The sequence below is a fragment of the Pagrus major genome, chromosome 13 (assembly GCF_040436345.1).
Source record: "Pagrus major chromosome 13, Pma_NU_1.0".
NCBI lineage: Eukaryota > Metazoa > Chordata > Actinopteri > Spariformes > Sparidae > Pagrus > Pagrus major.
Genome location: NC_133227.1, coordinates 829473 through 846416, shown reverse-complemented (window position 1 = coordinate 846416; position 16944 = coordinate 829473). Strand labels below are relative to the sequence as shown.

Here is a 16944-nt window from a genome sequence, read left to right as displayed (position 1 = left end):
ATAGTTAATGACGTGATGGAGATTTAAACATCGTGTTAATGATGAAATAATAACTGTGATGTAATCTTAATTGAACCTTCCTTTCAAGTGCTTTATATAGAATTCATGAATTCAGAAAATGCAATAAAAAACTAAATAAATGGTCTATAAAATGGTGTCATTATTTCAGTTATCGCTTGTATTTCCCCTCTCTGGTGCCTGCCTGCTTTATGATTTACTGTAGTTAGACAGAAGTAACTTCAATTACTGTAAGAAGTAATCTACACACTACACAAGTATGTGTAGACCTTCCTGATTACTATTCCAAAGAAGTGAGCCAAGCACCTCGGATGAATAATTTAGTAACATGACGAAGAAACGTGTGTGGAAAAAGAGGAGGTTTGTCTCTGGATGAAGAATCGTGTGTGGGAGATTTATAGGAAGGACAAGAGACTCTGGCCCTTTAATTTGGTGTTGCTAGGGAAATGAAGCTGTTTACTCTAGCATCAGCCACACTGAAGATGTCTGCATGAAGATTCCACTCATCGGCCCTCATATGCACATGCACACAGTCACACAACACACACAGTGAATGTGTGTGTTTCTGTCATTTGTTTTCCTCCACACCTCCTCATGCAATTTGTCAGTTCACATCAAAGTCATCAGTGGAGACAGGAGAGGTAAAAAAGAAGTGATGAGGCATAGAATTTGCACTACATTGCAAATACTCTCAAACAAAAGTAGAGGAGAGAGAAAGTTTGTTGCTGGGCCAAATACAAATGGTTGGAGAATAGGAGAGTTGAGCTAAAAATGAGAATAAGTAATCAATCCTGACATCTAGTGGATACTGTGTGGAACTGAGGGTGTGTATGTATGGAGCATATCTGTTTGTTTCTTAGTTTACATAATGTGAAGACCTTTAAGCCCCCTTCCCCCAGGACTCATATGTAGGTCAAGGCCTACATAAGAATTACATAACTACACACTTTAGAATGGCACAAATTGTACCAGAAATTTTAAAATACATGCAAGTCATTTTCAAATTAATCATGAGTTTAGTTGAAAGGGTAATAATTACAATCAAAGCAATTTAGCTATGTGCAAGATGGAAAACCTTATATAACCTTATATATCCAGAACAGGCAGCACAAAATCCATACAGCTTTAAAACATTAAAAAAAATATTAAGTACATACATAGAGGATAATAAGAGCTTTACATGGGCCCAACACAATACCAGGAATTTATACATATAAATATAAGTAAAATAAGTGAAAAGGTATATTCTGTATGGTTTAAGACAGTAATACGTTATGTTGTTGCTCTTCACTTGGCTTAGAAAGTGTAAAATAATACTATAATAGCAAAATCTTAATGGCAGAAGTTTTAAGTATAATTTAATATTTAAAAATTATGAGGTTTCTGCTTTCATTCAAGTAGACGAAACATTGCTAAACTGCTTAAACTGAAAGAGGACTCGTACTACATTACCCGACTGCCTTCGGTGAAACGTCACCCGTTGAATATGTTTGATCCAGCTGGGCCACCGTACTTGTTGTGTTTGTTTTAGTGAAAGCAAAGATGGCGAACGAACTCGACAGAGTGCGAATCTCAGCTGCGGAACTCCGAGCCGAAGCGTCGAACGCAGTCGTTATTACAGACTGTCAGAAAGGTAAGCGGAAGTTAACTAAATACTTCGACGGGATACATTTGTGAAAAAGTGATACATTCGAGCGAAGCGGTGTCCCAAGTTAGCTGAAAGTCGCCCACGGAGTTGCTAAGTTTTTAACCAGCTAATGTTGTTAGCTAGTAAGCTAACTACCTGCCCATTCTTTGGTGGCGCGCGGTCTGTTTTAAACGCCCCCTTCGACCAAAACGACACCAGAGCATTTATATGTCACGGATTTGACACTGTTTTAATATTATTCGTGCTATTTCTATTTGCACTTGCAAGTACATTTAGTGGACGAAATGTGTTCCTTATATTAGAATATAATGTTGAGTGAGTTTGCGACCGATGACATGAGCCCGACTCTTGACAACGTTAACCGATAGTTAACGTTAGAGAATTCACTTAGCTGACGTAGACTGATGCCGGCATTTGCATTTCGTTTCCAGCGAAGAGAGCACACGGTTTATTTGAAAAACTATATTTAAACTCGGAACAGAGATGTCCTTTTCCCGTTGTTTTTTGTACATGCCAATTTCCCATGTGTACTCTTTCACAGTTTCACACAGGGACTGCTGTTTTGCATTTGGCTTAAGTGTAAATAGTGTATTGTTTCGTGAGTAGCTCTAGTTTATGACTATGCCCACATCTGTTTTCCTCATCGACTGTGATTCTGAACATCTGGTTATTAGCTTAAATCTTGTCATCTCCTGTGACCTGTTTCCAAAAAAGCAGAATTTCAGTTGTTGTATCTTGAAGGATGCTCTGCATGTTTCTCTTTTTCAACAAATTACACTGTAAAATACCCCTTTGTTGTGGACCAAACACTGTTAAAACACATGACTGAGACAGTCCATTGCATGGTGACGATTGATGGTTTGAGTCGATCCAACATGCACTGTTTTGCTGCCATTAGTATTTCCTAGAGCACCAAATGCATGGTGCATTTATAACAGCTGATAATAGTGCCACAACAAATGTTCTTTTCACTCCTGTTTATGTAATGATGGATATAAACTACAGTGACCAATTGATTAAGTAAATTACTGAGCCCTTTTTAGAAATTAAACTATTTACTTGAGACCTACTTCTAAAGATTTACACCCTTGGTTTGGTGCTGAGTGCCACAGGCAGAGTAGGGAGGTTGGAAAGTACTGAGACAGTCCAAGGCATTGTTGAAATTGTTATTTTCATGTGATTTGTTGACACAAATAGAAACAGGATTTGACAGCCTCATAAATCCCATACTCCATCTACTGTGTTGATGACTGACTTTGTTTATCAGCATCTTATTTTCTTCTGTGTGCTTTTCTCTCTGCAGAGGAGCAGCACCACATACAAAAGCAACAAGGGAGACGTGAAGGAAAGCGCCCTGATCTCCAGCGCTACCATTCGGTAGCTGGACGGCGTCACCTTGACAGTGAGGAGGGAGAAACTGGTCAAAGTGATTCCCTGGCTACTGATTCATATGAGCATGATCAACCATCACAGATTGAGAAAAAGCGTGTGCCTGAAAAAGTTTTAGAGAGACATGAATGCACAGACGGTGGGACAGCTACTGAGATAAGGGAAGAAGACAGGATGAGAGGCGATGGTAGTAACACTCAGAACTGTAGAAAGGGCAACCAGTCACAGGCTAAAACTGAAGCAAATGAAGCAAAAGGCCTTATCCAAAATGACAGAGAAAATCCAGAACCTGCTGGAGCTGCAAAGCCGACAAAGAAAGCCCGCAAACCAGACCGGGAATTTTATCAACCTGGGAGCCGGAGGAGTATTCAGGGAAAGGACTGTGGAGCTGGAAGAGAGCAGGATAAGCCTTCCCCCAGGAAGCATGACCAGAAAACTGAACCAGAATCCCAGTTGAGTACAGGGGAAAGGGACGGGAACAAAAAGGCATCTCTACATAATCAGGGCGGAAAAGATAAAGAAGTAAAATGTATACAGGAAAATGTAAAATTGTCTAAATCTAGTGAGAAAAACAGAAAGCAAAGAAGCCAAGATATGGAAAAACCTCCATTACCAACTGATGCTTCATTGGAGAAAATTACTCGCAAAGTAGAAAAGCTTTGTGTGAAAGAGAAAGGTAAGGTGGGCCAAGCTGTTGAAGAGCCAAGTTGCATGAGAGGGGAATCAGCTGAGGAAAGGAAAGGCCAAGGGGGAGGAAAAAAAGAGGAGGAGGAAAAGGTAGAGAAGAAGAGGGAAAGAGGAAACCGCAGGAGAAGAGGAGGGGAGAAAGGAAAAGAGAGGAATCAGGATTCCAGAAGAGGAGAAGATGAAGTAGCTGGTGGGGTAAAGGGCGACTGGGGAAAATCTGAGAAGGAAAGAGACAAGAGAGCATCAGTAGCAGATCGGGATAACAAACCAGGGAAGACAGGAGAGACACACCAAAGCAAAGGAAGAGAAAATCGCAGAGAAAGCAGCAGAGGAGACAACAACAACAACCGACCCAGAGATGCTGAGAAAGATGCTAAGACACAAAGAAATGTAGACAGAGCTGTAGAAAGAGATGATAGAAAACAATCCAATGCAAACATCCCAACACCAACCTCAAAACGCTATTCCAAATCAGATATTCGGCGCTCACGGAATCGAACTTACAGCAGCAGCTCAGCCAGCAGTGTGACAAGCCTGGATGGTCCTGGACTGGGAAAAGATGTAGAGAGTACCAAGTGGCCACGCTTGCAGCCTAAACACAATAACAAAGAGGGAGTGGCTAATAGTGGGGAAGGACGAAGAAGTCATTTACAAAGCTGGACAACCAATGGGGAATCATCTACAGAATCACGAGAAGGGAGTGAGATGAGTGACATTGCAGAAGATAGAAGGAGGAGAAGAAGAGGTGGAGAGGAGGAGCAAAGTGCAGAGAGGCGGAGGGAAGAAAGGAACAGACCAAAGGGAAACAAAGGTGTAGGAAGGGGAATCCTGAGGGTTTCTCTAGAAAAACAGTTGGATAACTCGTCCCATAGTGGGGCTGCACAACATCGCAAGCAAGGCTTGGTTCCTCGTGGCAGAGGTGGGGGTATTTTGGTGCTTCCAGCCCGCACAGACATCTCTAATTCACCTGAGGTTGGGCAAAGGCTTCTTTTTGGTGGAATAAGGGGAGGAGGAGCTTCTAGAAGCAGAGGAGGCAGAGGAGGTGGAGTGAGACGACTCTGGGATCCTAATAACCCTGACCAGAAACCAGCTCTTACCAGCACCCAATCCTCACAGCATTCATCTCTCCAACAGCCTGTATATCTTCAGACAGGGACTGGATATGGACAACTTCACTTTTTGGACACAGACGATGAGGTAGCAGGCAGTCCTCCAGTCCCGCACGGTGAGCACTTTCGATCCAAGCAGGTTGCTGCCATGGCCTACTACAAATTCCAAAATTCTGACAACCCATACTGCTACCCCATGCCCACCGGCAGCAACCCACATAATCCCGGCACAGCCACCAGCCAGCGTTATCCTAACTCTTATCATATGGGTTCCTACCAAATGACTCCCACTAACGGTATGTACCCAGGCCCTGGTGTGGGTCAGTTCTGTGGGAGTTTCCGGGGAGCAGGTTATTCACAGTCAGGTGCAGGAGGTGCTTTGTCATATGAAGAGGTGGAGCAACAAGCCAGAGGGGAGTTGGGGAGGCTGCTGAGGGCTGCAGATGCACAGGAGCTGCAGCTAAGTAACCTGCTTTCCAGAGACAGAGTGAGTGCTGATGGACTGGATCGTATGGCTCAGTTCAGGTGAGGATTCAGGGGAAAAGATGTGTGTTGGTGGCTTTTTTTGGTGTGTGTTTTATATTTTACTCTTTGGTCTGTAGCTGTGAGTTGCCACTTGGAACTAATTAATAATACACTCAGCAGAACTGAGCCAGTTGGCATACTGAAAATGCACTATCCTGTTATGCCCTCATGTTTTCTAGAGCTGACCTTTTGGGGCTGTATGAGCAGGTTATCCTTACTGACATCGAGTTGTCAGACTCTCAGAACGTGGATCAGGCTTTGTGGAAGAACGTCTTTTACCAGGTCATAGAGCGCTTCAGGCAGCTCCTCAAAGATCCCACTTGTGATAACACCCCTCATATCAGGAACATGCTGCTCACGCTGCTTGATGAGGTAAGGAATGTGTGGTAAATTTGTACCTTGCAGGGTGTCATAAAATAAGGAGTCAGGGAGGCATATTGGAGGTTTGTGTCTAACACTGAATGTGTATCCAGGATACGTCTGGACAGATGCTTATCTACTGTCTCTTTAGTTTAACTCAGTATATGGGTAAGCACTGTGAGTAGTAAACCCCAAATTTGTATGATTGTATGTGATTAGATAATACACACAGTGTGTTTCTTTACAGCCTATGAATCTAGGAAATATTTGTGTCCAAACCCCTTTTACAGTGTTAATTTATTGTAGTGGTAACAGACCACAGTAAATTAATTACTGTCACACTTTTGTAAGATCTTGAACATGAGGAAAACCTGTTAAGTTGTTATACATAGATCCGTAATACTATTAGGTACATAAGATACATAATTTTATCCTTCACTGTAACTTTATTTGTCTATTGTGATCATTGTCTGTGTTTTACAGGGAGCACTTTTCTTTGATGCGCTGCTTCAGAAGCTGCAGACAGTGTACCAGTTTAAATTAGAGGAGTACATGGATGGCATGGCTATCAGGGCTCGGCCATTGCGCAAAACGGTACAGTAATACTCCTTGTAGTCTGAGTGTGCTTGGGTGAGCGCTTGTGAACATGTGTTCAAATATTTATAGAATAATAAAAAATAATATTGGTGGGATATATATGCATCATGGAATGAAAACCTAAACTTAAAGCTTCAAAAATGTTTTTTCAAAGTAATGTCATATAAACATGTTATACATGTTAAATTTACAGTATGCTAGTGGCTTTGTTTTTTACTACTCATTGTTGTTTAAACAATTATGTCCCAACTAAAGTTTGTATTAGTGAATTGCTAAATGCTAATTTTCTTTTTCCTGTCTTTTTTAGGTAAAGTATGCACTTATCAGTGCTCAGCGCTGCATGATTTGTCTAGGAGATATAGCACGTTACCGGGAACAAGCCAGTGACTCTGCCAACTATGGCAAGGCTCGCAGGTAGGCTGTTATTTGAGCATTCTCTGGGTATTGTGGAAAAAATTACAGACACATTGAAAAGTACAGGATTTGCATTGGCGTTAAAAACAGATCATAGAAATGTGGTAACTCTGAAGTCCAAGAATGAGTAGTCAGGACTAGCCATTTTGCTGTGGGACAACACACCTGTTTAATTTCTCCCATACAATTTTTATTTAGTCTATATATTTAGAAAATTCCTGTTGCAGTCTTTCTCCTGAGATGCTACCTGCTTAAGAGAATAAACAAGATAAACTATAATAGAGAATATTCTTTCCCAGTTGCATTTGGCAGACTAGATAAAAACCTAATAATTTAAAGGTAGAAGCAGAAAACAAAGGCCAAATCTCCCACAAAATTTCTATGTTTGTATCTCATGATGACATGTTTCCATTTTTTTAGCTGGTACCTGAAGGCCCAACAGATTGCCCCCAAAAATGGACGACCATATAACCAGCTGGCCCTGCTGGCAGTCTATACAGTAAGTAATATGTAGCTCAAGTAGGGATGGAAAGTTGAGTTTGATATTTAGCTAAAAAAGGTTTTGAGGCATAATTAGATCATTGGAGTTAAGTTGTATTAGGTTGTATTGCTCCTGGCATGCCCCAGGGATGATTTAAAAGACAACAATTTGAGCAATGGTCTAGTCACACCTCTAGTCCTCTTACTCTCTTCCCACCTCTTTCACTCACAGAAGCGGAAGTTGGATGCTGTGTATTACTATATGCGCAGCTTGGCAGCTTCCAACCCCATCCTGACCGCAAAGGAAAGCCTGATGAGTCTGTTTGAGGAAGCAAAGCGTAAGGTGAGACACACACTTCTGTCATTAACTTTTGCCAGACGATTTATTTTCTTTTTTCTTGGACTAAAAATATCTGAAGGTCACCTTAATTCTAACCTCAGTTCATAGCCTTGGCACGGATACACTCACAGAAAATAGCTTGAGTCAAAACCTTGGAAATGAACCATGGTGGACATTAATTGTTGGTTGGTACAACCAAGTGGTTTGACAGAGGTATAATCTCATAACGTTATTTATAACGGAACTATCAATGCAATACGGCTGCATGAAATTTCGATTGATATCACATTTATACCTGACACACTTGCTGAATTTATCACGGACCATGCCTTTGAATTCATACAAATATTACACCCAGTATAAAGACAAATATATATAAAGGTTACCTTATCAGCATAACTGGTCCACTTGGCTATAATTTGGTGTACACCAAATTGCAGAGCAAAGTCCTTCTTGTTTACAGACTTTTTTTTGTAGGCTGAGCAGCTTGAGCGAAAGAGGAGGCAGGAGCATGAAGGAGGCTCCAAGGGTCCAGCAGTAAGAGGAAGAGGAAGAGGGGAAGATGGAGCACGTGTGGAGATCTGGATTCGCCCCAGCGGACAAGCAGCAACCCCATCCTCACAGAGAGGAGGTAGTGAATCCAGCAGAGACTCTGAACAGGATGGAGAGCTGGGCAGTCTCAGCGCTAGTGATGTAAGGTCCCTTTCTTTCTTTGGCTCTCTCACAAACACGCACATTGAGTCTGATGCGTCATATGCCTTTACATGGACGCACTCAAAGACACTGGTCTGTGTGTATGCATTTTTATTTGTATGCGTTTTTTTGTTTTTTTAAAGTTTTATTATACACTTAAAGACTCTAGTGCTTGCTGACGTCTACCACACTGTTTTATAGAATTTAATTTCCCCTCTCTTTTTGTAATCTAATTCATTATGTCCCCTTCTTTCATTACCTTAATTTCGTTATTTCTTCTGTCGTCATTTCATGTTTACTTATTCACTATTTCCTGGGCCTTCGATTCTGAATGCTATCCTTTGGTTTTCATAGCTGTTTTATGTCCAAGGATGTTTTTAACCCCCTACTTTAGCCCTTCTTTCATATTTTGTTATTTGGCCCTTTTTGGTTTGTTTTTCATTTTGGCTCGTAATGACTCACCATGGTTTTATTAAGCAAAACGGACTGTGTTCTCAACTATATATGTGGAGTAATTGGACATCAGTCCATTTGTTTGCTGCATATTCTGTAAGTTTTCAAAAGTGGCATTTGAGGGAACAGGATAGACAAATATATTTCCCTGGTCAACCTCTGTCAGTGCCTGCTTTGAGATATTGAGGGAGTTTAAGCAGAAAGCTGGGAGATATTCTTTCTCAAGCAGGTCCTATGTCTTTCTGGAAATGCCTTCACAGATGTTTGTGTCCACTGCCCTACCAAGGGGAGACTCTCAGGTGGCATCTAGCTATATCAGCCAGTTCGGTTACATCCTAACTGCATATGAATTGTTTCTGTGGTAGAGCTTTGGTTTAAAATGTGGCTCAGATTGTACACAGCGAATAATTTATCTATGTCAGGAGTGGGTTTCTCTACTGGAAGATCACAATTTTCGTGTCTTATTTTTGTACTTCCCTGTATTAATTACAGTTTGACTGAGGTACTTATTTTGACAGTCTGTATAGCAGTCCCAGCGATTATGCTAATAGTAGCTTAAAATATCCCGCTAACGTGTGGTAGTTTCTTGACTTTACAACAAATCTATTTTGTCTCTTTCCAATGTGCTCTGCCTCTGTTCACTATTTGTCCGTGTATCCTGTTGATAGAGGCATCTTTATGTGTATCCCCTTTCTCTTTCCAGCTTCTGTGGCCTTTCAGTCCATTTCCTCCCACCCCTATTGTTCAAATTCCCGGGTGCATTTAAATGGTGACATCAGCTCCAAAGCTCTCCTTGTGCTTTGTCAGTAGATGAAGATGTGTTTTCTTGTCATATGCTGTGCTCCAGGGTTTGTAGCTAAATAAAACTGTTACTAATACTTTTCTTATCATGGCCTTCTCCTTTTTTCTTCAGCTAAATAAAAGATTCATTCTGAGTTTCCTGCATGCACATGGAAAGCTCTTCACTAAAGTGGGGTGAGTGATGTCTCAAGTATTCCAGCCCTTAAATTCATGGACTGAAAGAGAATATGAGTTGATTTATTTATTTTTCTTTTTTGTATGTGCCCTTGTGTCTGTTTTTCTTTTTCTTTTTTTTCTTTTTTTATGAATTTGTATGTTTTCCTGTACAGGATGGAATCCTTTCCTGGAGTGGCGAGCCGTGTTCTGCAGGAGTTCAAGACACTGCTACAGCATGGCCCCTCTCTACTGGGAAGCACGCACATGTTGCAGATCATCACCATCAACATGTTCACCATACACAATGCCCACAGCAGAGGTAATTCTGCACACACACACACACCATTATTCATCAAACAAAGAATATCGTGTCTAAGCTTAATACATTATCTGCTAAACTGGCAGGTGATGAATATGGATTTCATTTGTTGTGTAAATTGTAACTCTTTTTGTAACTTTTTGCCATGTTTGACTTGGGCCATTGAGCTGATAATGGCTCTTAGACCCACTTTATATCTTCTCACATAAAAATTCTAATTCTTGTCTGTCCTTGTCAGGTGAAGAAGGAGAAGTAAGGTCTGTCTTACAGGAGCAAAGCACTGCTCTGGGTCTCAGCATGTTTGCACTACTGGTGCAGCGCTGCACAGAGCTGCTCAAAGATACTGCTGCAGGTACACACACAGTAACATCCACAAGTAGTCGTTCAGTTCATGTTTGGATCAGCAGCATTTATCAAAGTTGTGGCACTGCACTCGTATCCAATTCACGTACTTTGAAATTAAGGTCAACATTAGTATTTAGGTGTTTGCATCAACATCAAATGAACTGTTAGAAGACAAAATGTCCATGCTGTCCCACAGAACACCAGTGCAAGTTATTCATAGAGCTACTTAATAAACAGTGTATTTGAACATGCAGTCAGCTTTGGCTTTGTAGTATCATCTACAGCTCTTTTTTTTTAAAAATAAACATTTTTGTAGTCTGCTAATAAATGTTGACAAATGTCTTTTTTTACCTTCTAACAGTATAATATTGTTGAAAGTAATTGTTTTGACTGTAAAAAGATGTCTTAACATCAGATGGACTTAACATCTTCAAATAAGCGTAATCCATCTTTATTTGTACAGCTGTGATAACACTTTTTGCATTAAAACGTAATCCTTTATGCCGAATAATTGAAGTTTCCGTTGTTTTTGTTTCATTGTTTACTGTTAAGTGCTTTGTTTAAAAAAAAAAAAAAAAAAACGTTCCTCTGTTTGTCTCTTTCAGAAGCAGTTCCCATGGCAGATGGAGAGGAGGAGCTGGAGGGCATGGTGAGGGTCTCTGCCTTCCCCTCGGACCTAAGAGAACTATTGCCAAGCATCAAGGTCTGGTCTGATTGGATGTTGGGACAGCCAGACCAATGGAATCCACCACCATGCACTATAGAGTGAGTCCTTTTAAACTTGCAATAACTGATGCTTTTGGCCACTCGGAGGCAGTGGAAACAAGTAATGAACAAAAAAGCTGGAGCTAGAGTAGTTATGGAGCAATATTATCATTAATTTGGAGTTGTGCAAGTCCAATATTGACTCTCTATAGCTCTGTTTTTGGTCTCTACCAAATCCTGAGGGGGAATAACTGGCTCTTAAGCTACTTAACACTCACCAGCTAGTCACTAACTGAGTATGGCAGCTGTCTTTTGGTACTGAACAGATAGTGTACAGTGTGTTTTCATTTTTAAGCCTTTACACTAAAAACAGCTGCCTGCTGCGCCCGAAAAAGACGCTGAAGCTGCAGATGCAGAGAATAGTTTCCTGTCATCTGTCATTGTCATCATAAAAATATTGATTATAACAGCTTTAAATTACTACCTCAAAGTAATCTGTTTGTTCTTCTGTTCATGGCTTCTACTGATACTTTTACACAGACACAAACTAAGACAGCAGTTCTTTAAGATACTCAGTCCTCACCATCACTTGGGGTTTTTCTTCTCTGTCAAGTTGCTGCCCTGATGTTTGGCAGTGTCTGGCTGACCTGTGTAACGTGCTGGCACGCGTCGACCATGAGGAAGTGCCGCTGTACAAAGTCGAAACTGATGAAAGTGAGGGAGATGAGGAGTTGACTGTGCTGCAATTAAAGGAGGACAGGCTACTTGCTGGATTTGTACCACTGCTGGCTGCACCACAGGAGCCCTGTTACACAGATAGACACACTGACATGGTGAGTGGACAGTATTTCATTTCATTCAGTTCAGCATTACTCATGCAGGATTATGAATGCAGAATTATTCTTCTTCATTCACCTTTTAGAGTGTTTGATTTTACATCATGCTCTTCCTGTTCACATGCACTTACACTTTCATCCTCTCTCCTCAGGCAATAGCAGCAGATTGTAAGAGAGTCACGGTGCTGAAGTACTTTTTGGAGGCTTTGTGTGGACAGGAAGAGCCTCTGTTGGCCTTCAAGGGAGGCAAATACATCTCTGTGGCATCTTCTCCACCTAACCACTCGATGGATACAGGGAGCAGGCAGGACTCTCTCACAGAAAAAGAGGTAACTGTCCTTCGCCTACTTTCCCTCTAGATAACCTTCCCTCTTCACTTAGCACCCTCTGTTCTTTGCATCTCTGATTGCACTCCGTACAAAATTTGACTGACACAATGCTGAAGTTCAACAGGCTGTTGAAAGTAGTAAAACACAGATTTCTGTGTCTTATTCATGTTTGTGTCTGTTTTTCAGGCTGATGACGTCATAGTCGAGGCAGAATCCTCTCTCTCCGCATCTGAAGGAGAGGATGATGCAGAGGACGCAGGAGACAGTGAGAATGACATCAGACAGCTGAAGGCACGACGCCACGCCCTCGCCAACAAACTTGCACAGCAACAGAAGCGCAGGGATAAAATACAGGTAAAACTGACATTTATGTATGTACCTAATAGTAAATATTCACATCAGGAAACAAATTTGTCTTTATGACTGATATTTTATAGTTGCAGGCTTAAACAACCAAAATTACCTGTTCAGTTGCAAATGGAATTTAACTGCATGTCAATTTTCATATTAATGCCAGGTTTTTATTATTTAATGGTATTAAGCAAAAGTTACACCTTCCGATCTGCACCTTCAGATCTGCATTGTATGGATGGCAAAAGCATTTCAGGTTATGCAGAGAGAATTTAAAATAATTCCTACCCAGTCATGCTTGTTTCTGAATAGAGAACATTAACTATAAATTGAGTAGGGCAGGTGTATGCTGTTAAACCATTTTGCTTCAGAGCTGAATTTGACATCAAACACAACATGTGTGTGTTCCAGGCAGTGCTGCAGATAAGCGGGCAGTTGGAGCTGGAAGTGAGGCCTCTGTTTTTGGTTCCGGATACGAATGGATTCATCGATCACTTGGGAGGGCTGACGAAACTCCTTCAGAGTGGAACGTACATCATAGTTGTGCCACTCATCGGTAAGAATGAAAAACAGAAACGGAGAAAAAAGCAAAGAAATGTAAGAATGAGTGTGCTGTCTAGTAAGAGTAATGATGGAGGATTAAATTGTGGTGTTGTGACTTGTTTAAAATGATAAGAATGCCCCATGTGTCTGCAGTTTAGTGTAGAAACAGGAAATCCTTGTTTATGTGTACTTGTAGTGTGATGCGTGTTCTCTCTCTCTGGCAGTGATTACAGAGTTGGACGGCTTGGCTAAAGGCCAGGACAATTTTGGTGGAGGGTCAGGAGGGCGCAGCACTGGTAGTCGTGGCAACTACAATGTTAGCGCAACCCATGTGCGGGCCGTGCAGGAGAAGGCCCGGTTGGCAGTGGCTTTCCTAGAGAGAGGATTTGAAGCCAGGGAACCGTGCCTCCGAGCCCTGACGAGCAGAGGAAATCAGCTTGAATCTATTGCCTTCCGCAGTGAAGATACCTCTGGACAGCAGGTGAGAAGTTTTTTTCGTCATTAGTTTTCTTTTCTTTTGCTGGTAAGCAGTGTTACTAATCAAATCAAATCAAATCAAATGTTTTTACTGTTTTTTGGTAACTTTGTGTTCTATTCTTCCTCAGGGTAACAATGATGATGTGATTCTGTCCTGCTGTCTCAACTACTGCAAAGACAAGGCTAAAGACTTCATGCCTGATCAGAGAAGTATGTAACCTTGACTGTCCTCATATGTCCTCATATTTCCTCACACACATGAAAACACTTAAAAATGCTTACTTCTTTTTGCCTCTTCACAAACGCACAGATGGGACAGTGAGGCTCCAGAGGGAGGTGGTACTCCTTACAGATGACCGTAACCTGCGCGTCAAAGCTTTGACCCGAAACGTCCCAGTCAGAGACATCCCCGCTTTCCTGAGCTGGGCCAAAGTGGGCTGAACTAGGCTAAGCTGGAATCAAAGGAGCCCAACTGCTGAAGCCTGCTTGCCACTCAGCCAAGGAGAGAAGACACACTTAAGCAGAGGAAGAGGAGATAGCAGGGGAGAGGAAATGATAAAGAAAGCAAAGAACCACTTCTTATGAAATACAAGCAAATGTAGTGGGAGCAGGGTGGTCTCATTAAGCTTTCCCCCCCCTCGTGATGAAGTGTGTGTGTGTATGTATGTGTTAAGATCAGCGAGCTTCCTCAGAAAGAGCCACGGGAGACATGATAAGTCTCAGGAAGGCTGGATTGGAAGGGAGTAGGGAGGTAAAAATGGAGTGATTTGATTTGGAAGTTGTGTGGTCCAGCCTCGAGCCTCTGCTCCTAGTTAGTGAGTGTACTCTGCAAGCAGTGTTAAAATTTGAGGCTAATGATAGAGGAGGCAGAGAGAGGGAGAGAGTTAATGGTCATTTAATTGATTAAAGACAGCAGTAATGAAGGCCATAACTGGCACTTCCACAGTTGTCTGTGGGCCCAGTCATGTTTGACTGCTTTGGCCTGTATAGCAGAGCTGAGAGAAAGCTAGGCAGAGAGAAGCACAGCTGGAGGGTCTTTGTCAGGACAATAACAAGTGGCTAATTGTAGTGAAGGTTAACCAAGACCCATCATGCAACCTCAACACCTTCATACCAGGTATGGTATTTCCTGCCAAACCAGGAAGTGCCTCATGCCTGTTTGGTAACTTGGGTTGTTCCTCCAGCTTGATGCTAACATTGAGGTTATTTTAAGAAAATGTTTTTAAAACAACAAAAAACATTGATTATTTATGTTTTTGTTGTTTTTACTTGTTTTTGAGCTCATTTGTGTAAAAAGTTTTGTTTCCTTCTCGAATTTCTTCATTTTGTTGACTCTGATAAAAAAAAGCACCTGCAAAGTTTCCCGACAGCGTGAACGCAAATTATTCATTTCTGCAGTTTGACAAATTGAATATATCAAGACCACTACATATCCTACATTCACTAATTATGGGATTTTGTTATTTGAGTGAAATTTCACCTGTCTATCACTTAAAACAATATGGAACAGAGCTTTTCAAACACAGTTTGACAGCCACGAGGCTCAGAGATGGTTTGGTCCTTGACCATGACTTTGCAGATACTTTAATATCGAGTGTTGTCGGTGACTGTTTCACTTTACTGTCTGTTCATCTTTACACCCAGTCTTTTTGTGCTTTTGAGTTCATACAACAGTTTACCTTTTCGTCAAATGTTTTTAATCACAATACCGATTCTTCTCTTCAGAGTGACACTTTATTTCCACTTTTATCCACTTCCACTATCCACTCAGTTGAAACAAATTGCACTACGTGCACCACCATAACTGACACATTCAACAAACACTTAACACAAAGGGAGTGTTCTTGTTTTTGCTTGCTCTACATTGCTTCAGGAGATTCTGAGTGATACTTATGTTTGTTTCTGTGTGCATTTGAGACTTGTGTCTGGATGCTTAAAATAGATGTAATGTACACCTGTGTCCTCTGTTATGTTGCATCATACATAATTCATCATTTCCTCATAGCAGTTTGATCATATGGATTTAAAATAATACCGTACATAGAAGTGGCTACCTTGCTTTCTATTTGTCCTGTAACTTTTCAGCCTGGCTTATAAACTTCTGTCAGCAGTTGATGTTTGTGTATTTGTGTGAGCCGTCTTGACAGGTTTGATTATTCTGTTCTGGTGCTGCTGTAGTGTTCAGTACTATCTACTGTGTCAAGTGGCACTGCTGCAGTGTTTTAGTGTTGGAGCAATTGTACACCCATAATCAGTTTAACAAAGATTTCTTTTTCATCTTCCATTATTAAAAATGTTTTAAAGTCATTGTTTTGTTTTGTTTTGAATCATTTTAATCAGAAGAGAAAGATCTTCTTTGACTGATATTTTTTTATGCCTAAACAAACTAAAGAAACAAACTCTTTGTTTTCATGACTGAATAAACAAACTGACCTTAAAGGACAACACTATTTCGTAAGGTTTTAATTTGTTTATATGTGGCGGACCCTGCCACCTTTCTAGTTTCAAACAGTGTTCTGGGGACCTTATTTTCCTCTGAGAACAACTTGTTTATTCAGTTATGAAAAAAATATATTTCTGTGTTTGTATTATTACCTCATTAAAATTGTAAATATTAAAATCCAAGTTTGAATTTGTCCACCAAAACTACATAGTGCTCCTTTAATAACACTAACACAGTTATCCCAGTCTCCCAGTAAAACAGCATGCACAATACCAGGAAACTGAAGCATCTTAATGAAATTCAGTCTTGATTAATTTTTATTATTCATACCTGTTCTTATCCTTCTGTGACATGTCAAAATTGATGTGAAAAAGGCCCAAAGCGTTGCATTAAGACATTCTCAATATTCACTTTATCTTAATCCTTAAAGTAGAGACATACAGAGCCTGAACATCAAAACTTTGGCTTTGAATTTTGGCTACATTGAGATTCTTAAATGAAAAGTTGGACAGAACAAATGAATTAGAGACCATTACCCTTAAATAAAATAAAGTTATTGCAAGAAACTGCATACCAAATGTAACAACACATAACCATATAATCTGCTGAAAGTTCTATCTAAATCATTGATGTACCAAACCCATTACATGTGTGCCCTCATGTGGTAGTTGGAGATGACACAGGTGGTGATGAGACCAGTGTACACTTCAATACAGGGAAAGTCTTGATAAATTGATTAAATAGGCAAACACGAGCAAATGTACAGTATAAGTCAGCCATCCTGTAATGAGCAAGATGACATCTGTGGGGAGAAAAAAAACAAGTTTAATGACCGTGATCATTATCCAGACATCCGTCAGAAGACTGACTTGCTCTGGTTCAGTCCTGAAATTCTATTCTTAGAGCTGATATATGGTACATGGTAA

The 16944-nt window shown here is 40.8% G+C and overlaps 1 protein-coding gene across 1 annotated transcript; it reads left to right on the top strand.

The window, feature by feature from the left end:
* The first annotated feature begins 1560 nt into the window (after positions 1-1560).
* On the top strand, positions 1561-15882 carry smg6 (SMG6 nonsense mediated mRNA decay factor). Its single transcript, XM_073479102.1, has 19 exons — positions 1561-1651; positions 2970-5376; positions 5556-5748; positions 6220-6330; positions 6641-6747; positions 7168-7246; positions 7460-7570; positions 8045-8260; positions 9627-9688; positions 9844-9989; positions 10228-10341; positions 10940-11099; positions 11653-11872; positions 12028-12204; positions 12391-12558; positions 12967-13111; positions 13323-13579; positions 13704-13785; positions 13886-15882. The coding sequence occupies exons 1-19, from the start codon at positions 1561-1563 to the stop codon at positions 14014-14016; spliced, it is 4977 nt and encodes a 1658-aa protein (XP_073335203.1). The 3' UTR covers positions 14017-15882.
* The last annotated feature ends 1062 nt before the right edge of the window (positions 15883-16944 follow it).